The sequence below is a fragment of the Panthera uncia genome, chromosome B4, assembly GCF_023721935.1.
Source record: "Panthera uncia isolate 11264 chromosome B4, Puncia_PCG_1.0, whole genome shotgun sequence".
Taxonomy (NCBI): Eukaryota; Metazoa; Chordata; class Mammalia; order Carnivora; family Felidae; genus Panthera; species Panthera uncia.
The window spans coordinates 36,693,200-36,718,078 of NC_064809.1; the positions used below are offsets into that span (position 1 = coordinate 36,693,200).

Below are 24,879 nucleotides of genomic sequence, written 5' to 3' on the forward strand. Positions count from 1 at the left end.
ATATTTAACAAGCATGTATGGATTGCCTGCTGCTGTGTGCTAGTTTTCTCTGCCTCACCCCATTTCTGTTTAGTTATGTTGTCTTGGGGTGGGAAGGAGAGTGGTCCCCTCTATAGAGGGGTGAGCAGCTCTCCCCAGATTGGCATCTTTACCTTGGCATTTTCTCTGCCATCCCATACTCATCTGGCCAGATTTCCTCTCTGGATCTTTTTGTTCTTGCCATTTTCCATCTCTCCTTCCCCCCTCCCCCCGCTTCCTTGGAGTCTGAAAGACCGCTGGTCTCCCACAGAGAGAGAGGTGTTGTGTTTGGGACGATCCTTTCCCCATGTCCCTGTAAAATTATGCCAGTTCCTGCCAAAGGCAAGGGAGGAGAAGGAGAAGAGGTGGGGTAGGCCACTCCAGGAGAGTTTCCTGGGGCAGGGTCTGGGAGCTGGAAGAAGGGCAGCCACCTGTATAGATAGCCGTCTGCAATGATGCACAGATAGATGTCACCCAGAGCCACTGCCCAGTGGCCAAAGTAAAAAGCCACAGTCCAGCCAGGGTGAGTTCCATCTTCAGAGTGCCTGGCGTCCTTCATCCAGAGCTGTTAGGGCTTCTCCGCTTGTAAGAACAAGTACATTGGCACGCTGGGCACAGGCAGATGTCCAGACCCCTGGGTTCTGCCTCCCTTTGACTGCTCTGCACATCTGTGCTTACTTTTGTTGGACTAGTTAGTGGGTGAAGAAGGAGGTCCAGGAGAAAGGGATAGAGAAACTGCTTCAGCCAGATTGCGCTCCTGTATGACCCTAGGGACATGTGAGGCAGGTTCAGTGCTTTTTGCTGCCACCTGGTGGTGGATGAGAGCAGTGCAGCCTCCCCTGGCCCTGCCTCCTCTGCCCTCGCAGGCTGGCTGGCTGTTTCTTCCCTGTATAAGCTCTCGCCCTCTGGAAACTAAATACTTCCTATACCCTCCTCCCATGGTCCAAGCAGGGCTCCCCATTACAGTTGGCTTGCCTTGGAGCTGCCTAGCTGCAAGGGCATGGGGGCGCTGAGGTCGGCCAGGCCTCTCAGCCCCCTGCAACCTCCCCATAGTGTGCTGTGCTTTTTAGCCTGGGCCCTTTCAACCTGGAATATGGCATTTTCTATTGTAGGCGGTTGCCCTACAATAGACTCTGGACTATGTAGTCTGGACTCTGGCAGGGCACTCGCTCTCCCCAGCTTGTGGGGCCCTGAGCCTCACCTTCTATCTCTGCAGACTATTTGCAGACACCCATGGTCCTCACCCATTTTTCCTCTCTCCACGTAAACTCACCAGGAGTTTCTGGTGTTCCGGGTTCCCTGGCTTTAAGCTCCCAGCCTGTCTGGGAAGGTCTCCGCTCTGGCTCGGGGGCCCCACTGGAGACAGCATGTCTGCAACCATTCCCCTCTCTCACTGCGTCTTCCACCCTGGCACCCAAGACAGAGCCTCTGTGGTCTGCGGCGGGCGGGGCGTGTCAGAGGGCCTTCATGGGGCGGTTGGGGCTGAGGGAACACTAAGGAAAAGAGACCTCAGACCAACTTCATAGCTTATGGAGTACCACTTATCGGGCCCACAACGAGTAACAATATGACTCTTTTTTAAGTTTATTTATTTTGAGAGAGAGAGAGTGCACATGTGGAGTGGGGGGAGGGGCAGAGAGAGAGGGGGAGAGAGAAAGAATGCCAAACAGGCTCCATGCCTTGGGGCTTGATCTCACAAACTGTGAGATCATGACCTGAGCCGAAACCAAGTCGGACGTTCAACCAACTGAGCCACACAGGCACCCCAACAATTTGACTCTTCAAAGTGTCCAGAGCACTTTACTTCAGGAGTTTGTGTGTATGTATGTGTGTGTGTATGTGTGTGTATGTGTATGTGCGTGTGTATGTGTGTGTATGTGTATATGTGTGTGTATGTGTATATGTGTGTGTATCTGTATATGTGTGTGTATGTGTATATGTGTGTGTGTACATGCGCATATATGCATAAAGAGCAGATGCAGGGTTATAACTTGGGGTCTGATTTCATCTCATCTAGGCTGAGTTTTAAACTGGTGGCCTGATATGGCAACTATGATTTGGCCAGTATGATATTTAAAGAACAACTCTTGAAGGTGAACGCCTCCAAGCACTGTCCAGTTTGCCACAGGCTCCCCCAGTCCCTATTATTCATACCTGACCTTTTCACATAATCTGTGCCGTGGGGGAAGAACTGAGAACTCTGCAAGGGAGGGCACGGGAACACTTGCTTGAGCAGGACGGGGGACCAAAGGGAAGTGGTCTCAGGCATCCCTGTGCCTAGAGAAGGGGTGGTTCATGGCTTGTTCATGTATGGATTTCCCATTCTGTAAACCCTCTGATGTAATTTATTAATCCTGGTCAACTCCCCCTCCCACCTGAGCTCTTCCCTTTCTCAAGGAAGGGGGATGGATAAGTTTGATTTCAGAGATAAATATAAAGTGTCATGGGGCACATGGGTGGCTTAGTCAGTTGAGCATCTGACTCTTGATTTTGGCTCAGGCCATGATCTCAGAGTTGTGTGATCAAGTCCCGCATCGGGCTCCGCACTGAGCATGGAGCCTGCTTAGGATTCTCTCTCCCCCTTTCTCTGCCCCTCTCTCCACTCTCTCTCTCTCAAATAAAAAGTAAAAAAAGTAAAAAAAAGAAAAAAATGCCAGGACACGGCAGCTCCCACGGTAGAGTGGACTCCGAAGCCAAAAAGGACAAGGTTAAGCTGGCTTTTCTGAAGTTTGGGGCCTCAGCTGCCTCCCCAGCCCACCAGCGCATCCAAATGTGCTTAGAAATCATCCTCCCCTTTACTGTAGGCAAAAGCATTTTTACCTGACTGGCACTCCTCCACTTTGTGAGGCTAAGACTGTCCCTGCTTTCTAGGCACCCCGAGTTCTTCCTGGGAATCCCTTCCCCACCTGAGGCTGGGCTTCCGGGGAGCCCACCTCCCAAGGCGGGGGTTTGCCATTCCCAGCTGCTCACTTTGCTTTCCCTGTATGTCCCCCTTGCTTGGCTGGACCTTGGTGCTGGCCTGGGCTTGGCCCCTCCCCCTCCAATCCAGCGTGCTGCCCTGCGCACGAGCTGAGGAGTGGATTCAGGTGCGCTCAGTCCCCTCCAGCCAATACCCCTGAGCTGGGAGAGCTCTGGGAGCTGAGGAAGCCTTGAACTCTGCTGACACTGGAGCCTCTGACCCCTGGGGTGTGGACTTCCCATTTGCAGGCTGTGGTCTGTGAGGAGAAACTGCTCCCCCATCTAGACTGGCACCCTACTTTTGTAGTTCTCCCACCCCGCTCCCTGCAGAGCCTCATAAGAGAGGGCTGGCTTTGGTTTGGGGCCTCCAGGAACTGCCTGGGCTCCTCCTCCAGCTCACTTCCCAAATCCATCCTTCATGTAGAGGCCACCTGGAGGGAGACTCTTAACTTCTGGTTGGGTCCCTTGTGTCTGCTGTCCCTATAGACAGGAAGCACAGCTGTGCCCTTCTGTTCCATCCCAGTGTGGCCCAGGGATGTGGGTTCTTGAGCCTCAGATCAGAACTCCCCCCACTCAGTCAGAGAGAGAGAGAGAGAGAGAGAGAGAATGCTTACAGAGAGAATGCTTGTCAGCCTTGTAAGCTTTTAGCTGTGGAGGTGAGAGGACAAGGTTATGGGAATGGGGGTTAGGGCAGGGGAAAGGAGCAGAATCAGATGGTGGGGGTGGGGGGAGGTTGAGGCAGAGGGGCACAGACTAATGAGATTTTGGAAGAAGGAGCCAGGACTGGGGTCTGTGGGGGAAATATCATAATCACAGGGCTTGAGCTCAGCTCACTGGAAAGGCTAGCACGTTGTCCTAAAATAGGCAGAGGCACAGAAGGCGCTCTCTGGATAAATCTTATAGTCCACCTCCTACCTCCTACTCCCCTAAGGGCCCTGGTAACCAGCCTCCAAGATGGTCCTCAGTGATCCCTACCTCCTGGCACCCACCACTCTTGATCCACAGTGTATATGATGGAGTGGTGGCAAACTGCTTCTTCTGCCTTGACCTCTTGGGTCATTTGGGGAAAGCCAATGGCCATGCCATGTGGACACTCAAGCATCCAATGGAGAGGCCCATGTGGAAGGAGCCAAGGCCTCCAGCCAAGGGCCATCACTGATGTGTCAGCCAGGTGAATGGGCCACAGTGGAAGTGGATCCTGCAGCACCACTCAAGCCTTCAGATGACCGCAGGCCTGGCTGACACTGACTGTAACCTCCCGAGGGGCCCTGAGCCAGAAACGTCCAGCCGGGTGGAGTCTGATTTCCTGACCCACAGTGAGTGTTTTAAGCTGCTGAATTTTGGAGTAGTTTATTAAGCACCAGCAGGTAACTACTATAGGCCCTTGGCTTCCCTGCATACGAGAATCCCCATCTCCAAGGGTCAGTTGTGGCCTCTTGTCAGAGGCATCCCTCAGCACTCTGGGAAGAAGATGCTTCGCTGGTATTCCTCCTGTCTGAGTCCTTTGCCTTTCTCCCACATCCTCACCACCTCTGGCCCTCCAAATCCATCCCCGGACCCTGGGGCCTTGCCCTCTTCTCCCGGTTCTGAGGCAGGTGAGGCCTGCCTGCCACCCAGGTCCTCACGTGCCCACTCCCTGTTGACCACGGGCTGATTGGATCTGACAGGGAGGAAAAGCTGGTTAGCCAGTCATCAATACAGAGAGGCTGGGAGGACCACAAGCAGAGGGCTGCTGAGGGCCCGGCAGTTACATGGGGCTGAGGTGGGTTGGTGCTGTGGGCCCCGGTGTCCTGCATTCCAGCACTCTGTGCTTCCAGTATGACCGCTGGCATGGTGGTCAGAGCTCACTCCCTGACAAGGCCAAGGCTGAGCCCCTCTGGAGGGTGAGCATCCAGCCCCGCTGATGTAACAAGAATCCAGCCCAAACTCCTGATGTGATCACGTCCTGAGGCTCTTTCTGCCCACACCACCTCACCGATCTGCTAAGGGCGTCCTCAGCGGCACCGGAGGGCCTGGCCCTGAGACCAGAGCTCGCACAGTCCATATCTGCAGTGCGTAGGCCCCCGCAGAGAGACTCCGTGCCCTCATCCCTACTTGGCTCCCGGCCTACCAGAGTGCGTGAAGGCAGCCTGCGCCCACCTGGCTGGTCTTCAGCAAGTGCAGTTGGGCTGGGGTCTATTGGTGAGAGGAGGGGCCCCGTGAGAGGGTGGGGATGAGGCCAGAGAGTGGCCAGGGCAGGCTTGTGGGGCAGAGGAGAAACAGCCCCTACCAGGCTGCAGGCTTTTCCTCTGAATTAATTCTAATGATTTTTTCCTCTTGATTCTTCAGGGCTTTTTACAAATAATTGGACTGTCTGGAAATAGTGACAATTTGATTTCTCCGACCATCATGCTTTCATTTTTCCTCCTTTTCCTTCACTTGGTGACTAGCGATGGTGGGAGCAGGTACCGTCCTTCCTAGTTATGAAAGGCGTTCTGATATTCCACGCCTAGGTGTGATGGCTGGTGTAGGTTTGGGTAGGTATCACTTATAAGGCTATGACATTTTCCTCTGTTCTAAGGTTGCTGGTTTTGTATTTTTATTTATTTATTAAAAAAATTTTTTTTTGTATTTATTTTTGAGAAAGAAAGAGAGCATGAACAGGGGAGGGGCAGAGAGAGAAGGAGATGCAGAATCTGAAGCAGGCTCCAGGCTCTGAGCTGTCAGCGCAGAGCCTGACTCGGGGCTCGAACTCAACGAGCTGTGAGAGCATGACATGAGCCAAAGCCATGCTCTCAGATACTTAACAGACTGAGCCACCCAGGTGCCTCAATGTTGAATTTTATTGATTGCCTTTTCTGCATCAATTGAAATGATCATATTGTTTTTCCCCTTTAATCTGTTAATGTAGTGAATTATATTAATGGGTTTTTCTAATATTTAACCATCTTTAATTCCTGGGACTAATCGAGTTCGGTCATGGTTTATCACATTCTTTGTTCTTCACTGCCAGATTCAGTATGTTATTTTGCCTCTACAAGTATTATATTTATGCTCAGGAGCAAGAGTGGCCTGTAGTTTCTCTTTTCTCATATAAGCCTTGTCTGGTTTCGTTTTTGTTTTTAAAATGACTCCAGAAAAGGAGTTTGGGAAATTTCCTTCTTTTGTTCTCCTCTCTGAAAGAGTTAATGTAAGATTAGAACTATCTGTTCCTTCAGTGCGTGGTAGAATTTTGCAAAATCATTTGGCCTGGTTTTGTATCATTTTCATGGAGGGAGGTGATAGATTTTTAACTACCCATTCAAATTTCTTTAATGATTATACATCTCAAATTTTCTGTTTGTACTTGACTGAGTTTTGGTAAGGTGTTTTTTTTAGAATAGTATTCATTCTGTGAAGGTTTTCTTTCTTTCTTTCTTTCTTTCTTTCTTTCTTTCTTTCTTTCTTCCTTTTTTTATTTAAGAGAGAGACAGCACGAGCAGGGGAGAGGGGCAAAAGGAGAGAGAGAGAGAATCCCAAGATGGCTCCACGCTCAGCACAGAGCCTGACATGGGGCTCGTTCTCACAACCCTGGGATCATGACCTGAGCTGAAACCAAGAACTGAACGCTCAACTGACTGAGCCACCCAGTCTCTCCCTGTGAAGGTTTTCAAATGTGTTGTCATACGGTGTATAGTTTGTTTGGAGTTTTTTTGGAGTAGTCTCTACTTAAAACCACATTTCTGCAGTGCGAGTAGTTCTAACCCTTGTTGCCTTAACGTACTTATCTGTGACGACTCTCATCTTCATGATCAGTAGTCAAATGGGAGCTTTGTCTATTTTATTAGTCATTTCTTAGAACTAACTTCTGGTTTTGTTAATTCTGTCTATTGTGTATGTCTTTCCTATTTCATTATTTCTGCTTTTGTCTTTGTTATTTCCTTCCCCCTACTGCCTGTAGGATTATTCTGTTGTTATTTTTGAGGCTTTAATTTAACGTCTTAAATGAAAGTCTCCTTATCCATAAAAGGAAGCAGTTGGACTGACTAACCTGTCTGCTTCCAGATCGGATGTTCTGGGACCCTGTGCCTCCCTGTGATGGTGGCACAGGGGGTGGCACAACCCCCTTAAGCCTGGGGGTTGGTGGGGAGGCCACTTCCTAGCCCACACGTCTTAGAAGGAAAAAGGATTGGGGGTGCTGGGGGGAGGGAAGTTGGGAATGTGGGAATAAAAGCCAGCTCTCCTGGTGGCTTCCTGCCTTCCCGCAGCTAGTTCCCACAATTTTTCCAGAGTCTGCCTTGAGGTTCTTCAGGGTCATGGAAGCAGGAAGCACCGAGGTGCTCAGGGCTGGCTAATGGGGTTAGGGCGCCTGGTTCCCTCGGGAAAGGAGCCACCCAGACCTGCAGGAGGGATGGAGGGACAGAGGAAAAAGTTTCCAGCCCTCCTCCTCATCTCCCGACCCAGTTCTTTCACCCTCCAGCCTCTTCCAGAATGGAATTTTCCCAGTGGAACCAGTTCTGACTCCAGGCTGGGACATGGGGCCTATCGCTGGGCCTGGCTCCTTCCTGGGAAGGGGAGGGGAGCACATAAGAGCTCAGCCTGTGACTCCAGGCCACTGGGCTCTGTCTGGGCCCCACGTGCTCCTGGAGGGAACACATTCCCCTGTCCCGTGAAGGGTCTCTCAAGGCCAGAAATGCCTGGTGGTGGCCTCTCCCAGCCATGCTTTTCCCAGGGATGGAGAGCTCTTCTGAGTTCCGTCCCCCCTGGCATTCCCCACCTGCATCTGTGACCCTGGCTGCTGTCTTGTACCTCAGTGGTTCGCTCTGTGGGTCAGAGGAGAGAGGGAGCTGGTGGCCGGTGAGTAGAGGAGTGAGGGGACCTACTGGGCAGGATGTTGACAGGATGCTGGAGCGGTGTGGAGCCCCAAGAAAAGCGGTCCTGAGCACCAGACGAGCAGAGCATCGCTGAGCTAAGGAATAGTGAGGCGTCCTCCCGAGCCATTTTCCACAGGCAATCTGACAACAGTGGGCACGAGCCCCTGCTGCTGGTGTTTGAGGAGACTTCCTCCCTGGGACCCAGAGTCTGACTGGGCCTCTTGCTCTAAAACCCTCTCCATCCATGGCTTCCCTCAAGGTGGCTCCACAAGGACACCATGGGTGGCTGGTAACTGAGTTTCATCCCAGGTGTCATTTGTTGACTGGTGGTGATTCCTGAAAAGCAGTGGTCAATTAGCCACATCCGTCAGGGCTGGGGAAGGAAGGTAGGTTCGCCAAGGTGCACAGTGGTCTTCTGCCTATCCTACTGGATGAGAAATCAACCCTACTACAGTTTTGTGAAATTCACGCTGAGGTCGGAAAAGGTGCCAATCCCAGGGCCTTGTGGGTAATGGGCCATGGAGTCCATGCTGTTATATTTTATTTATTTATTTAATGTTTATTTATTTTTGAGAGAAAGAGAGAGAATACAAGCAGGGGAGGGGCAGAGAGAGAGGGAGACATAGAATCTGAAACAGCCTCCAGGCTCTGAGCTGTCAGTGCAGAGGCCCACGCTGGACTCGAAACCAAGAACCATGAGATCATGACCTGAGCCCAAGTCGGACACTTAACTGACTGAACCTCCCAGGCACCCCCTATTATATTTTAAATTGCAAACCTGAGTCCCCTTGGTTTGGGGTGACAGGTTAGACAGGGAGGGGGAAGAGTGCTGCCTGTGGGCTCATGGCGCCCTGGGGTGGGCTCCTCCCTATCAGGAGTCAGAACCATACGGGAGCCCTGGGTCTGGACAGTAATGCCTGGTGGCAGGACAGCATTTCCTCACTGTGGGTGTTTCTCTTCTGGGGCCTGCACTGGTGGCCTGGGTCCTCCTGCTTCAGCCCAGCCCTTAACGCCACCCCCACCCGGCCTGCCTCTGGAACAGCCTGACAGCCTGCTTTCAACCCACCTCCTTTCCCACTGATTATCATGCCCATCTGTCCGGAGTTTTCCAGGAGAAGCCTAATTTTATTATTTCCTCAGTGTAAGTAGTTCTTCAAATGCATTTAAGTAAGAGATAGTAACGATTTTCATGTAAGTAAATTCATATATTAGGAAATATCTCCGTTTCTGCCTCAAAACACTGGCCATTCAACATTGTGGAGATGGTCTCTGAACTGCTCACCTGCCCTCAGACCTGACCTTGACCTTGTTGAATATGCCTCCCCTCAGAGGCCTTCCTTGACTGTTCACTCTGACACAGCCCTTCCCTGTCACCTCTAGCGTGCCAGCACTCACTATGTGAGAGTAATTGGTCTGTTTGTGTGTGTGACCACTCTGTGTGAGCTCCCGGAGGGCAGGAATTTTGTCCCATTCACTGTGTACCCCCCACCCCCAGGCCGGGGCCTGGTGCATGCTGGGGCTTCGTAGCCTTGTTGACTTTCCCTGGATTCTAGCACTGGCATCTCGTTCTGGTCCATTGCTCTCAGCTACAAGCCTATCCATCCCTGTCTCCCTTATTGGAAACATTCTAAGTCAATGGCTGATGAGTTTGAGTTTCCCCCCAAAGGGTCACTACCAGGGAGAGTCACTGGCCCTGGCTCTCCAGCCCTGTGGCAGATGGATCCAGGGGCCTCTGTTAGAGACAATGGTCTTCCTCTCTTGCTGAGCCAGGAATGGCCGTTCCTTCCAGATGACCTCAGGGGTCGGCAGGCTTGGAGAATGGTGGCTAGCCTGTGTTCTCACACAGCAGCAGCCCTTTTGGCCTTTGGCCCTCTCCCAGGCCTGGGCTGAGTTGGGTCCCCTCAGGGGTGCTCTCGAGGGACCTGTCCTCAGATTCTTGGGTCAGAGAGTTCCCAGGATGGGACAAGGTCCTAGCTGGCCCCAGGCTGCTCCTGGAATTTCCCGTTTCCTGGAAGGAGGGTGGAGGTCATGTTCCTTTCCACTTTTGCAGGGGATAATGGGACCCAACCTGGGGAGCTGTCTGGATTTCAGGGTGTTCAGGGTTCTGGTCACCAGGAGAGCTGGTTGCCCTCTTTGCAGGTGTCCCTGGCCCCACCATCTTGGCTGGTTGCTTTTTTCCCATGGTGCAGTGCCTCTGATGCTTCAGCTTTGCTGGAAGGCTCTCTCCTCTCTCCTCTGCCAGGAGAAATCACTCTCTGTGAAGCCTCTGTCCATGGAGCCTGATGTGAGCACTGCATGTAGCTGTGAATGCTGGCCCAAGCCCCTTGTGTCTCTCCCTAGCCCTGATTTTCTTGTTTTCTCCTGCATTACAGCCACCTTGTCTTCGTCTTATCCTGCCGCCACCAAATCTCAGCATCCCCTCCAGCAACCCACAGATGTTTGCAGCCCCGCACTCTGTGGTTCTGTGTACCTTCCCTAGTAGTGTTCCCTCAGTCCCTTCACTTGAGCCTGGTGCCCTCCACACAGGGCTTGTCAAAGCAGACCTGTGATTGGACAGTCAGGCTTTGGGGGGTTGACCATGGTCAGTGGGACCCTGGGTCCCCAACATGCCCCTGTTCTCCATTGCAGAAAGTCATGCAGGGCAGATGCGGTCCTGGTCCCATGTCTCTCAGTCTACTGAGATGCACACTGCCAGTCATGGGGCCTCCTCCCCCCAAAACTGTTCCGGTCTCCACGGTTAGGTGCTCTCTTACCTGGCTGACAGGTAAGTTGGTGGGGTCAGCTCCCTGGCCCTGCGTCCCCAGCTCTGACCCATCATATGACCCCCCACACCCAAGTCTCCTTTAGTTAAGTTGGGGCTTCCTAACCATGTCCCATGGTGGCACAGAGGTACCTCCTCCTGGGGTGAGGGGTGACATCACTGTGGCCAGAAGAGAGCAGACTGGCAGTCCAGCACTCAAAGACCTCAGGTCGGAGGGCCTCAGAACAGCCTCTGGCTTTGGCCTCTGGACAATCAGACACTCTGATTTAAAGTGGGACTTCCCTCTGAGAGAACAAAACAAATGCAACCAACACAAAATTTGCTCAAGTGACATATTTCAATATAATCTCTAAAACTCTATGAATTGAACAGATAAAATACCTCTGGGCTATTTTGTTACAAAATATTTGCCATTTGGATTAGTCGCTGGGTGCAGCCACCCTGCCTTTCCCTAGAGAGGTTTCTCTCCAGCGGGGTGAAGGGGCATATGCAGGGAGGTGGGGTGCAGCAAGAAGGTATATACAGCAGAACACAGGGACAGATGGACGGATGGTTACCAGGGAAGCCTATTGGACACAAAGACACATTCTGGCAGGCTGTGGGGGCACAGGTGCAGGGGTGGGGGGTGTCAAGGATCTCAGGGGTCAAGGGCTCAGGGCTGATCAATACGTGTGCCCTTGGAGGCAGGCAGGCTTCCAGCTCAAGCTGCCAGGGCGGGTCTTACTCCAGGTGTGGGGTGGGACTTGCCTGAAACCGTGTGGGAAAGGGAGTTGTATTTCCCATTCTTGATTCTGGAGTTGGGGCCAGATGGATAAAATTGAGCAAGGGGCCCAGATCCTCTAAAATAAGGCCTAAAGAGTTGATAAAGTAGGGCCACCCTGGGGTAATCGGACATGTACCCAGGACGCTGTCTGGGGGCCCAGTCAGCCCTCCATTGCCCCCACCATCTTGGGAGCCAGGGGGAGCCGAGTGCATCTGCAGCTGGGCTCACTGGGAGAGCTGGAGGCTCTGCCACGGCTGCTGCCATGGGAGGAGCAGGAGGCTTATCCCAGGTCTTTGGGGATGAGGCTCTGGGGACAGGTCCAGCGGTGGGTCTCAACTTTAGCCTGTTGGCTGATCAGGGGAGGGCGGTTATAGGCAATGGGAACTCTTGCTTCCCCAACAGTGAGGGGGCCCCATTGCACCCCGCTTCAGGCCATCAGGAATTAAAAGGTCCTCATAGCTTGCGCTTGGTGCCACGTGCTACTGACCCCAGGCTGGTCTGCCTCCTAGGCCAGGCCTCCCAGTGCTGCCACTGCAGTGACGGGGGGGAAGCCCCCACCTGGGAAAGGGGCCCTGAGATGCCTGAGCATCTGGGTCCTCAGAGAGAGGCTCCAGGCACATGCCAGCCCTGAGGCTGGTCCTGACCTGGAAGGTTAGGGCTGTGGCAGAGGTGGGGGGAGGGGCCAGTGTTGGCACGCCCATCAACAGGGAGGTGGGCGCTGTCAGCGAGAAGCACTATGTGAGTAGGTGACAAGGGGATCCGATGGCTGAGACTGTGTCCCTTCTCAGCAGCTCTGGCACTCATGGTCCCCACCCTATGAGCACACTTAGCCGCCTCACAGCCCCTCTTCCTCCCTGCTGCCTACACTCCCTTCCAGCACGGCTTCTCATTTGAGCTTCATCCATTCCCTCCTGAGTCCCCGACTCCTGCGGCCTAGGCCTGCACTTTTTAAGGGTGATCCTTGCCTTGGCCAAGGGCACCAGAGGGGACTGAATCCTTGTGCCCCGTCTGTCAGCCAGTCTGTTCCAAAAGGCTGTGGACTGGAGCCACCTGTTATAGAGAAGACCCAGGACAGGGGCCAGGGCAACAAGGACGGGGGACATTAGCTGGGCAGCCACTGAGGGAGGAGGCAGCAAATTGGTCACAAGTTATGGAAACCAGGCTGACAAAGACACAGCCAGAAATAAACTCACTGGGTGACATCATACTGACGTCTGGGTGACCACACACACACACACACACGCACACGAAACTAGGTCATCTGGAACCTCCTAGAGTGGGGGAGGACTCTGTGCCTCCTAGCTGGCTCAGGGCACTCCCTTTAGGGCACAGGGTAGGCATCAGGAAGAAGCAGATTCACTTTAGACCTGCCCGATATTCACTGCCATCTCTTGGCATGCTTTGATAATGGGCTCCAAGTGGGACAGGATCTTAATGAAGGACAGCAACGAGATCTTGGCACAGGACTGGAGAGTCCAGCCTGGTTTGGGACAGAACTTCCTTGAAAGGCCTGGGATTGGGGCAGGCTATGCTGCTGCCCCAGGTCTTTGGAGCTGGGCTGCCTGGGTTCCGTGGGGTCTCATAAAAGCTGACCTGGAAGGTCAGCCAGCCCAGCTTGGCTCTCCTTTGCAATTGTGAAGGTGAAGGGGTCTTTTAGCCACTCCTACTGGAGGCAGGTCTGGCACCTTCTGGGGTGGGGGAGGGGGGTCAGGGATTTAAAGGCTGAAGGGCTGGTTTGGGATGGCAGCAGGGGGCGTGCAAGCACCTCTGGACCACCTGCTCCTCTCACCCGTGGATGTGTGCAAACCTCTCCTGGAGGCCACAGAAATCATTCAAGAGGGAGTCTGGACATGGGTCCAAATTCTACCTCTGCTGGCTGCATTTGTCCCTGGGCAAATCACTGCTCCTTCTCCCTGTTTGTACTTCCACATTGGAAGAACCTGTGTGTGTTTAAGTCCACGCCTTGGGCACTTTGCATTGGCCAGGTCATATCTGGGGCTAGAAAACGAAGAAACCCTTTTAAAAGTTGGATTTTATGGATGTAGGACCTCACGATTCCATGGCTCTGCCGACTTGATCTTTCCCTCTTAACCTTTCTCAAAACTTTCCTGAAGTCTGAGCAGCCCTGGGCAGGCAGGGCCCAGCTCCTGAGAAAGCAGGAAAAGGCCCCGGGAGGAGGCAGAGGGTGTGACCAAACTCCTGAGACTGCTGGGCTTTGGGGTGCAGCAGAGGAAGCCTCCTTACCTGGCCTGAGGCCTGGGGCCTAACACACTCAAGACTCAGAAGCCGGTTAGGCCCTCAGCTCTTGCTTTCTTCAGTCCATGGCCCAAGTGGCCAGAGTGGTGGCAGGAGGAAGAGGAGGCCTGGACGTGCCTGGCTGTGTGGGGCCCCAGGAGAGTGAGGTGGTGTCTCCAGATTGGGGGGAAGGGGTGCTCAATGGAGTGAGGAGAGCAGGGTTGGGCGAGGCAAACCCAGGTGCCAAGGATTGGGATTCTCTTTCCAAAATGATGGTGATCAGTGACCAGTAGTGCATCGTGCCAGGGCTTGGGGAGCAGCGAGCAAAGGGGCGGTGGGGGCTGCTGGGTGCAGCCGAGGGCCCCCCAGCGGCCAGCCCTCCTGGGACAGCAGCAGGGTGGGGGGAGGCAGAGTCTACACCAGGCTCCTGGAGCCGCTGGAGTAGCGGCGCCGGTGCAGCAGAGAGCCGGGCGGGCAGTACTGGTGGGGGTGGTTGTAGGGGGGTGGGGGCGGGGGCAGCGGAGGCTGGTGGATGACCTTGACTGGGGAGCCTGGGCCACCCAGGGGTGTGGAGCCACAGGAGTCGGAGGAGGACGAGGTGTAGCAGGAGAGAGCCTGGCTCAGCAGGGGCTCCATGCGGGCCAAGCAGGGCTTGTCCAGGACAATGACCTTGACAATTTGCTGGCATTGCACCAGGGTCCCGGGGGGTGTGGGTGGCAGCGGTGGCAGCGGCGGGGGCTGCTCCCTCAAGGGGCTAGGCTGCGGGTCTGGCAGTGGCACCGGCGCTCCCCTCTCGGCCCCCAGCCCGGGGTTGTGCTGAGACGTTTGAAGCCTGTTGTGAATTGACACCTAGTTTAGAAACAGCCAGAGAAGCATGAAATGTTACAAGACTAATTCCCAGCTGCTAGGACTGGCTACCCTGAGCCTCCCTCCCCACCATTCCTGTCTCCTATGCCCCTTGGAGTCTCCCAGCCCTCACCTGGACCCACCATCTCTCCACCCACCTGGAGGAAACCTGACTGCTGAACCCAAGTGCCGACCCTGGGTGGGGAAGGGAGAGCCCGTCTCCTCACCTGTGAGATGGGCACCTGGGCCAGCTGCCCCTAGGGTTCTGCAGTGCTCTGCGATCACATTTCACAGGCAAACCTCTCTCTGCCTCCCTCTCTACCACCTCTGAGCTTGGAAAACAGGGGAAATGGTCTTTGCCCCCTCCTTGCCTCTCAGAGCTGTGTTGAAGGACAGTCAGTCATCTTTGAGCCTTTCAAGCCCCCTCCTCCGCCCGCTTTGTTAAAGGAGAAGCTTCATTGTTCTGTCGAATTACAAAGGTGCCCAAACCCAAAATGCCAGGGCCCCCTGAATACGTGATCTGGACCTACCGGATCCTCCTGGATCCCCAAGACCAAAACCATGCATGTGAAAGCAGCCCAGACAGCCAAGGCCAGAGTGTGGTCCCTAGCTGCCTTTCTGGGCCAGCCTGCGTCCCGGTTAAACGTGTCCCGCTACAGGAGAGGGTACCCAGAAAGGACTCTAATCTTCACCCCCTCTCTCAGCCCCTGGAAGTCACTGTGAACCAGCCTGGCCTCCTCTTGCTGGCAGGGGGAGGTTGAGGAAATGGGAGGAAGGGAGCTAGCACCTTCTGGGAGGGGAGGGGTTAATTCCTCACCCTCCAGCTCCCCAGCCTGTAGGTGCGACATGCCTCAGTCCCCTTCTAACACCTGGCCTTCTGGAGTGGCTGAGATCTTCACCCTGAGGACCCATCCTACTGCCCTTGGGCACCGTCACCCAGGATGGGCTGCCCAGAAGAGCACAGAGGGGGAAATCGATGCTGTAGGGGAGGGGCCTTGATCGCCAGGCCTAGACCAAGATGGCTCAGCTCAAAACTATCTCAGAGACCTAAACCAGCAGATCCTATTGTCGGCAGAAGGTGCAGTCTCTGGGCCTGTGCCCTCCCCTTGGGCTGCTCCACAGTTCCCCAAGCGCCGGCTCCGTCCGCCCCTTCAATATCCACATTGCAGGCTTTGCTGTTCCCTCTCAACCTCCAACCTTGGCAGCATTTTCTAGGCCTGAGATTCCCCCCAATGAAACGAAGGAGCCCCCGAGTCCCTCAGTGCCCTGCCAGGACACAGGGCAGGCACAGGGCATTGCTGGGGCCCACCTTCCTCCTGGGGAGCCCTCTGTGGACCTCATTCTGACAGAAGGCCTCTGCCCCCTGCTGCCAGAGGGCACTGGCTCCTTGCCCCACCTGCATGGATTCTGAGTTATTCCCCACGAGAAAAGTGGCCTGAATGGTGGGCGCAGGCTTTCTGCCCTCCTGCTCCCCCAGACTGTACAGCAGAAGTCTGACCACCCTAATCCAGATCCCCTGAGCCTGCCTTCTCTTCCCAGCTGCCGTGACCCTCCCGCCCACACAGCCCCGCAGCTTTTGGCTCCTCCTCTTCTTCACTTCTCGCTTCCTGATCCCCTCCACTGTCTGCATCTCCCTCATCTCCACCCCAGCCTGGATCCCGTATCTCTAATGGTAAGTGAGCAGCAGGAAGTGACAGCAAAACATTCATTTTGACCCCCTTCTCACCTTCCTGCTGATGAAGGGGAGAGAAAAGAGAGAGAAAGAGAGAGAAAGAAAGAGAGGAGATGGAACATGAGTAGCAGGTCAGAACAGCTCAGAGAAGATGGAGAAGCGCCTGCCAGAGGGGCTCGGCCAGGCAATGACGAGAGAGGGCAGAGGACAAGAGAGCTTGGGGTCCAGCTGAGAGGCCGGGAGCAGCGAGGCTGCCCTCCGTGCAGGGGAGCAGAGGCTGGCAGGGCCCTGGGGCTGGCTGGGGGTGGCAGCCTTGCAGATAGCCACATGGCCCTCTGGCAGGGTGGGAGGGGAGAACGGGCCATCAGGTCACTTGTCCTCCCTGGGCAGGTCAGGCTAAGGCACAGGCATGGCTGGTAGAACAAACCGGAAGGCTGGTAACTTTGTGTGTTTATCTGCAAGGCTAGAGAATGGGCAGCTGCAGGAAGATGGGGAGAAGAGGGGGCAGGGGATGGAATACCCACCCTGGGGGCTTGTCAGCTGCCGGGGCAGGAAGCTCCTCCGTGTAAAGGTGCCTCCTCCAGACACAGGTGTGTGGGGGGTGGGGGCCATGGGGAAAGAGGGAAAACAGGGGCTACCCCTGGGGTGGGCAGGCTCCTCCCTCAGACCTCTAAGTGGGGGCTCCTCCAGCTTGGGGTGGGGCTGGGAAAGGAGGTGTCTGTGTGAGAAGCTAGTAGTCCCTGGAAGCCTGGCAGAGGCGTGGGAGGGGAAGGCTCACTGGGGAGCAGTGGGGGAGGACTGGGCCCCAGCAAAGCTTGTAGAGGCCACTGAATGCCCCCCAGGTGACACTTGGGGGCCTGGAAAGGACCAGCTTCTGTGGCTATGTGGCTTGGGGATGGGCACCCCCCCACACACGGACAGTCTTCAAATTTACCTGCTCCCCACCCCCAGTGAAATCCCTAGGATGACTCAACCCTGTTCTGCCTCATCAGCTCCTACACACACCCCTACGCCATGGCCAGCTTTCTGAATGGACCAGCCGGTCCAGGGAGGAGCTCCACCCTCTCAGCTGCCCCCTCCAGTTCTCCACCTGCCCCAAGAGGCGGCTGAGGGCAGGATCTGGGGTGGAAGTGGTCACTGGGGCTGGACTTGAGGGGTGAGTCTCTGGAGGGGCCCAGGCTCCCTCCTATGGAGGATAGGGCAACTGAGGAAAAGGGAACAGTGGCTTCCCTGATAGAGCGGGTACTAGGGGGATCAGTGAGCGATCTGCTGGGGGAGTGGGTTGGGGGATGGGTGGGGTCGCTATGGAGGTGGCATGGGCATCTCTGCAGGTGTTGGTCTGGGAGCTCGGCCTCAGAGGGCACTCAGCTGGGGAATGGGCAGAAAGTGCTGTGGCATTATTAGGTGCTGGAACAGTGGCATTACCCATGCTAGCAGTAACTTTTAATTGTATCTCTTGAAATTGGTAAAATGGTGAGTCGGGCTGGGGAGGCATTGATTAATACCTGAGAAGAGAAACAACAGAGACAGTGAGAAGAAGGACAAGCGGGGGTGCACGGAACCACTCACCTGGGCAACCAGGCCTCGACTTACCTCCACCGTGCTCTCCACCGGCTTCTCCCCCAGGGCAGCTTCCCTTTTGGCTTTGAATGCAAAGAGCACAGGGCTCACTCTCCAACCAGCCCGACACAAATCCCTGCCTCTCCCTCCCAGCCCCCACCCCACCCCTCCACCCCCAATACCAAGCATCCTTGCAGTTACACGTTGTGGCCAGAAGACTCTGGGTACCATGCCACTCCTGACGGAGGTGCAGCCCCAGGGCGGGGGCTAGAAGTCGGAGCCCAGTTCTGCCACTTAGCTGTGCGACCTTGGGAGTCCAGCCTAGAAGATCTAGCCTAGGGAGTCCAGCCTAGAAGGTTTTTTAAGCAAGCATTACTGAGTCTCAGCAAGCATTGCTCAGTCTTGACAGCCTGAGCCACTGTCAAAGGTTCCCCGGTATGGACTGTGGAAGTTGGTTTTGCGGTGGCATTGGTTCTTGGCTCTCAGAGACACCAGGAGGCTCTGCTGTGTGTTTGTGGGCACTGCACTAATCTGCCTCTTTCAGCCACAGGCACCTTGAGGGAGGGGCCGTGTTCCTTTTGTGTTTCTACCCCTGCTACTTGGCTGAGTGGTGGGGATTCAATGAGCGGGGACCTGTAGAACACTCACCACAGGGCCTGGCATGCTTAGCTTAAGCTTAGCTGATGATGGCTGTGTAACTGCTGCTGGGGCATTCTGACTGGGCCAGCACAGCACCGGGGACCCTGCAGATCTCTAGGGACATCGTGGTAGCTTTTTTTGGCTCAGTCGCTCCTGGCTCCCACCCCTGCCCCCAGCAGGCCACCCAGAGCCCCTCTGTTGGAGCCCCTGTGACTTCTCAACACAGTGTGCATGTGTGTGTGTGTGTGTGTGTGTGCTCACGCATGAGCAAGTTCCCTTGCTGTGCTCATCGCCCTGCTTTCTGTAGCACAGAGGGAGCTCTGCCGTTATTTGGAACCTAGGAGAACCCCACTGGGGAGGTGACTGATGGACCAGGCCATGGAGACATGCATCCTGGTCTGATTGGGGGGGTGCAGCTTCCAGAAGAGGCATGCTGGGATGCAGAGTGGGGTGGGGTGTCAAGTGCTTAATCACAACTGAAGTTTGGCTCTGGAGTTTCAACAGCTGTGCAAACAAGCAGCGACTCGTATACTGTGACCTTACAGACATGAAGGGGCCGGCTGAAAAATCAGGCAGGGTGGAGAATTATGACTGCATGATGGCAGGTCAAACCCATACACAGAAGATGATATCAGAGTGAGAATCTCCATGCAGCTAAAACAGCCCCAGGTCTTGTCTGGAAAATGAATCTCATCTCCTAGCTGAGTGACCAGTGCTGTGATGCTGTCTGTCCTGGCATCACGGTGTCATGGCTGTAATTGAGGGTTGGGGACCAGCCTGAAACCCACCGGAGTGTCTCAGCTCAAGCTAATGTCTTGCTGGAACCCTGGTCTTCTAGTGCTTAGCAGGGGACACACAGCAGGCACCCAATAAATGTTGGTTAAATGAAAGAACAAATGGCTGAATTAATTAATTAGTGAACAGTTCTGATGGTTTGCTGGGGGTTTGTTGGGATGGGAGTTAATTCTCACGCCATCTCTCCCTCTAATTTTTATTTGGGACTGCAGAGTGGGGGTGGAGGTAACTCTTCCCATGCCCCCTGTGGGTGGGGGTAAAGGTGAGGGGCAAGAGGTAGAAAGTAGGAAGATGTCCATGGAAGAAATAAGGCAGGTCTAGAAAACGTGGCCAAAGGTGGTAAAAAAAAAAAAATCTGAGGCTGGCTTGATGTGTCTGGAGTGCATAAGTCAATTTGAAGAAACCATTTGGGAAGTTAGGTTTGGAGGTTTATCTGGGTTTGGGGGCAGGCTGACTCTGGCCTGGGAGAGGAAAGCACTCGTGGCTCCTTAGGGAAAGGACTGGACGGGCAGATCAAGATTTCCAGACCCTCCTGGCCACCCTCCTTACCGGGCTCATGCTGCTTCTCTTTACTACACCTGTCACCCCCTCCAGTGAACCGGAGTCCCCAGACAGCCTGGGTGTGGGTGGGAGGGGGTGGGTAGGAGGCTCCTTGACTGGGGTTAGGGCTGTCTTGGCCTGACTCCTCCAGGGAGAATGGTTGTTTTTCACAGGGACCCAGGGCCTCAGGGCAGCATGTAAATCGACACATTCCTCTCACGCCTTCCTTCTCACTCACACCACTAAGGCCCATGAGATTAAGCCTGGAGCTCCTAGCAGAAAGAAATGGCCATGGGAACAAGTACTTTCCTCACCCCAATTCCCCAGGAACCCCAGGCCGGGGGCAGAGGGTGGCCCCCGTGCAGGCCCAGGGCCATTGTAGGCCTGGGGCCTGGGACAACGGAGCAGAACCAGGGCTCACCTGTAGGCGATCCGTGCTTGGACTGTGGGTCCACCTGTGCCCCGCTGGACTTGAAGGACAGCGTCTTTGCTCCCTGCTGCTTCTCCAGCTCCCCTGCAGGACAGAGAGGCCCGTGAACAGAGAGGAACCCAGCCTCAAGCACAGTGAGGTGGAAGAGGAATGAGGAGAGAACAAGAAGAGGGGGGCTCCCTGACATGCTACAAAGTGTGGCCTGAGTCTGGCACCCCACTTCACAGCTAGAGCCTCGGTTTCTCCATCTCTGTGTGGGGGGAAGCTATTAGCTGCTTGAATGTCAGAGGCAAAAGAGAGGGCGGTGGGCTGCTTGGGTCTGAATCCTGATTCTGGGGCTTCCTACCTGTGTGGCTTTGGACAATTTACTTAACCTCTCCATGCCTTACCAGAGGGGACAGCGGTGCCCACTTCAAAGTGCTGTTAAGAGGATTACGTGAGGAAATACATCAAAGCCCTTTAGAACGAGGCCTGGCTGGAGGCAGGTGCTCAATAAATATTAGCTTTTATTATAGCAGAAACAAATTACTTGGACCAGTGGACCTCGGTGATGGCTGGTGACAGCCAGCCTGCCCACCTTGTGCCCAGCAGGACAGACCTTCCTCAGGGTTTCCAGAGCTCTCCCAGGGAGGAGATTCCCCACCGAGGGTATCGGTGGGGTGCAGTCCGTGTGGCCAGGGCATCTGTCTTGTCCACAACCTTGACTCCTCTCCCTAGACTGTCAACCTGTTCCTTCTCGTTCTCTCGGCGGTGTTAGAGAAGCGCCAGTTACCATCCTCAGAGGTTTGACGATTATTAAATCACTCCTTCAGTGTCTCTTTTCCAGGAGACATAACTCAAGTTCCTTTGATTAAGGCCGCTCTCCTGGGTCCCATTTTCTGTCTCTCTAGTTGTCAGGAAGCCAGGGACACTGGACTGCACACTCCAAACCAGAACAGTTTGTCCTGACTGCTTGAAGTACACCACCAGTCAATACTTGATACTTCTCCTGAATGGGGGGTCATCCCTCCCTGGAAAAGGGCTGTCTTGGCTTTGGAGAAATTAGCATCGTAATTATAAGCACAGAGTCTGAGGACCTTGGTGCGAATCTTGCTTTGTCATGACTGTGTGAACTTGGACAGCTTCCTTAAGCTCTGTTAGACTCTCCTTATTTGTAAAATGAGGACAATCCTACCTGCCTCACGGAAAATTGTGGCAGGGATTAAACAATATGATAGGTCTGGCATTAAGCCCAGTACCAGGCATGTAACGCATGGTCGCTGTTACTGTTTTCATTTTCTTTTCTACTTCCTTCCCTCCCTGCCTCCCTCACCAGTACTTCATCTTTTCTCAGCTGTTACTTCCAGCCAGACGTGAGGCTCTCTCTCTGCTCCCCTGCCCTCTAGACAGCAGGAGATGATATTCACTCTTGATATACTGCTTCTGGCAATGTCTACTCCTTTGTACTTTGGAAGGGACAGGGATGCCGCTCCCGGGTTGATGGGGGAAAAGGGATCTCTTCCAGCAAGCATGGGGCCCATTGGTGTGCTATGCCTCCCCAGGGCTGTGCAGAGCCATCTGTAACATTTTGACAGTGACAGAAGTGACATTTGAGGGTGTGTCCTTGAGCATGTTCAAGATCAACAGCCAAGGTGGCATCTCTGAGCATCCAGTCCAGCCGTTGAAGAGTCTGTCTGTTATCCTGCTGAGCTCGCGGTTGCCCCCAGAGCGCAGACAAGGGAATGTACACCCCTACCACCCAAGCAGTTACCGAGTTGTATGGTCTGGTCTGGTGGGTTTTTTTTTCAACCGGATTTAGCGGTTTCCTGACGATCTTATACACGGCACGTCTTCTGTCGTTCTCAGAGGAGAAACTACATGAGCCTCAGAATCAGACTCAAACGCAAGTGCCACCTTCTCCACTTCTAATACGCACGCCCTTAAACACATCCCTCAGTGGCCCTGGGTCTCGTCTGTGAACTGCGGACAAGCACCTACCTTGCGACCTCACTGTGAATGCTGTAGGCAAACTGCCTGGCACGTAGTAGGTGTTCCAAAAACGCTGATTAAAAAGCACTGCCCTGTCATGTTGGTCCCCTGCTCCCAAAACTCCCACTGCCTTTCCTATTGCCTAATGCGTTTATATTAATTTAGAACCACTTTCCAACAGAGTGACCGTATAAGGCAGACCTGAAGTCTGTCTGTACTTTCTGGTTTAGTTTCTGAATCCATTCTTACTAAACTTCCTGATAAAGGCGATCTATGCTTAAGCAGCAAAAGCCTGCAAGTGGGCACAGCTTGCAGGCCACTGCCACTCTTTTCCTAAACCACAAAGTAACTGGCAAACCACCCGGACCTACAAAGACCCCTCATAGTTTCTACAATGCCTGAATTGGAACAATCAAGAATCAAGGCATTCCTTAGGGGGAAAAAAAGACAACTCCTAGGTGAGGGATAGTCAGAAAGCCAGGCTGGACTCTTCAAAAAGACCATCTCATGAAAAAACAAAGTCGGGGGGACTATGATTCTAGATTAAAAGAGATTAAGGAAAATGACACAACCAGATGTAATGCGTGAACGTGACTGGATCCAGGGGGAGGGGCTGTACAAGGCAGTTTGGTGGGAAGAGAAGCGCCTGGGTCGCCAGGCCTTTTGGGCTTGCCTCCTTGCCTTGGTCGGCTGGCTTGGATGTGTTGCTCAAACACCACAGAGTCCCCTGTTCCAAGGGGCACCCCCACAGCCCCACCGGAGCATGTGCACCTCGCTTTAACTGTGATGGTGCAGTGGGGCCGGGGTGGCCTCGGGATGGCAGGAGCGTCCTCGGCTCACCCCACACTCGCTCCACAGTGGGGCAAGGAGTCAGACTTGTGCCGCAAGCAGCCTGTGTTCCCCGCTGACCCTGAGCCCACCCGCCCACCCGGCCATCGCGTCCTTACACTCTATCCGGATCTGCTCCAGCTCTGTCACCTCAGCGATGGATTCCTTCAGGTCCTCCACAAACTTCTGCATCTCGTCTGAGCCCAGGGCACAGAAATGCAGCACCTGCTTCTTCTCAGAGCCCGAAAGCGGGGTCACCAGGGTGATGCCATGAGAGTAATCTGGAAAGCAGACCCCAGGCCCCCACGGCCATGAGCAGCAGTGAGTGAGGCAGGAGCCGGCCCAGTGTGGAGAGTTGGATGGGGCTTTTGGGGTGCTTACCCCCTTCCCCCTCCCTGCAGCCTCCAACTTCTCCCCAATACCCTTGGCCACATCTCCGGGGCCGAGGGAGACTCACATTCATTCTCAAAGAGGTGGAACCCCATGCCCAGCAGGCCCACTGACTTGCAGAACGTGTATGTGGAGGAGCTCTTCTTCTTCGGGCAAAGTTTGAGAATCTGTTCAAGAGAGGGAGAGAGACATGCACTGAGTGTGTACACACATGTGTGCACACTCAGGCCCACGAGCACACAGGGACACAGGTGAGCACACACCCAAAAAGAAACATGAACACACGTGCACGCTTATATACTTAGGGTACATTCACACGTTGACATTCACGCATACGTACACACACACACACACACATATAACAGGTATATAAATACACATACCGTATCACAATATGGGGTTTCTTGTATTGCATAAAACCCCTCAGTGGCTGTTCCCACTGCACTTAGAAGTGCACATTGCCCGCCTCTCCCCATCTGGTCCCTGCCTCACTCTGGCTTCATGCTCAAGCCCTGCTGTCATCCTTTCCGTGGCCTGAACAGGGCCAGCTTGGTCCTGCTGCAGGCCCTTTGCACATGCTATCCCCATTCCGCACCTCTCCCTGCGGCTCTCTGCATGGCTGGATTGCTCTCATTACTTAGATCTGAACTCAGATGCCGCCTGCTTAGAGATCTCCTTGAGCAGCCCATGGAACAAACAAAAACAAACCAAACCACATTGGCCCTAACCCCAGCCCCTCCTTCCTCCCTATCCCGTCATTGGGTTTCATCGTCTTCACACCACCTTTTTCCCAATTTGATACTATCTGGTTTATTTGTTTCCTTCATTATTTCCTATCTCCCTCCCCAACTAAAATGGAAACTTAGCCAGTTGCTCAGTACTTAAACACTTCTTCAGCACCTTCTCCCAGCTGGGCCCTGGAGGCACAGGAGCACAGAAGCCAGAGAGAGCTGTGCCCCCAGAGTGCCTAACAGAGCTGCGGAGCAAGACCGGTCAGGGGGTAAACCAATGGATTGATCCATAAAGCATAATAAGCAGAAGAAAACCAAAGTGAAGGAATAAATAAGGTAATTCCAGAAACTGACAAGTGTTAAAGAGAATGAAATAGGGCAGGAATAGAAGGTAACTGGGCAGGCTACCTTTTGAGGTGCACAGGGAGGGCCTCTGGGAGGAGGTGATGTTTGAATTGAGACCTGAATGAAGACAGGGAGGTGGCTGGGCAAAGTCTGGCAGGGTGGTGGCAAGAACAAAGGTCTGAGATGGAAGGAGCCTGGCCCTTGGGACTCAGCTCTGGAGACCAAGGTGCCAGCGCAGGCAAGCTGTGGAGTGGAGGGCGGGGAGGGGAGGTCAGAGATCCAGGAGGCCTCCAAGTGGGGGGTGCGGGCTTCCTTTGCCTGGCATGGGAAACATGGCAGATATGAGGCCCGATTTGTACTCTGGAAGGATCACTCTGCTGCTCTGTGCAAGGTGGAGCTCAGGGGTGGATGGTTAGATGTGGGATAATTTTAGAGATAGTGCCACCATGACTCATGGATAGAGAGGATGTGGGAGACGAGGGAAAGACAGAGACCCGATGGTGTTCACTGCTGTTTCCCAGCACTTACAAAAATGCCCGGTACATAGTTGACCCTCATTAAATATTGT

General features: G+C 54.2%; 1 protein-coding gene across 1 annotated transcript in view; it reads right to left on the bottom strand.

The window, feature by feature from the left end:
• Window positions 1–13,487: 13,487 nt before the first annotated feature.
• The window catches only part of IQSEC3 (IQ motif and Sec7 domain ArfGEF 3), a 103,845-nt gene continuing 92,453 nt past the window's right edge, over window positions 13,488–24,879 (bottom strand). The window contains exons 10-14 of the mRNA XM_049624870.1: window positions 23,303–23,402; window positions 22,965–23,126; window positions 20,041–20,133; window positions 17,679–17,728; window positions 13,488–14,416 (exon numbers count right to left, since the gene is read on the bottom strand). Coding sequence (XP_049480827.1) covers window positions 13,982–14,416; window positions 17,679–17,728; window positions 20,041–20,133; window positions 22,965–23,126; window positions 23,303–23,402 — 840 coding nt within the window. The 3' untranslated portion in view covers window positions 13,488–13,981. The remainder of the gene's footprint in view (window positions 14,417–17,678; window positions 17,729–20,040; window positions 20,134–22,964; window positions 23,127–23,302; window positions 23,403–24,879) is intronic.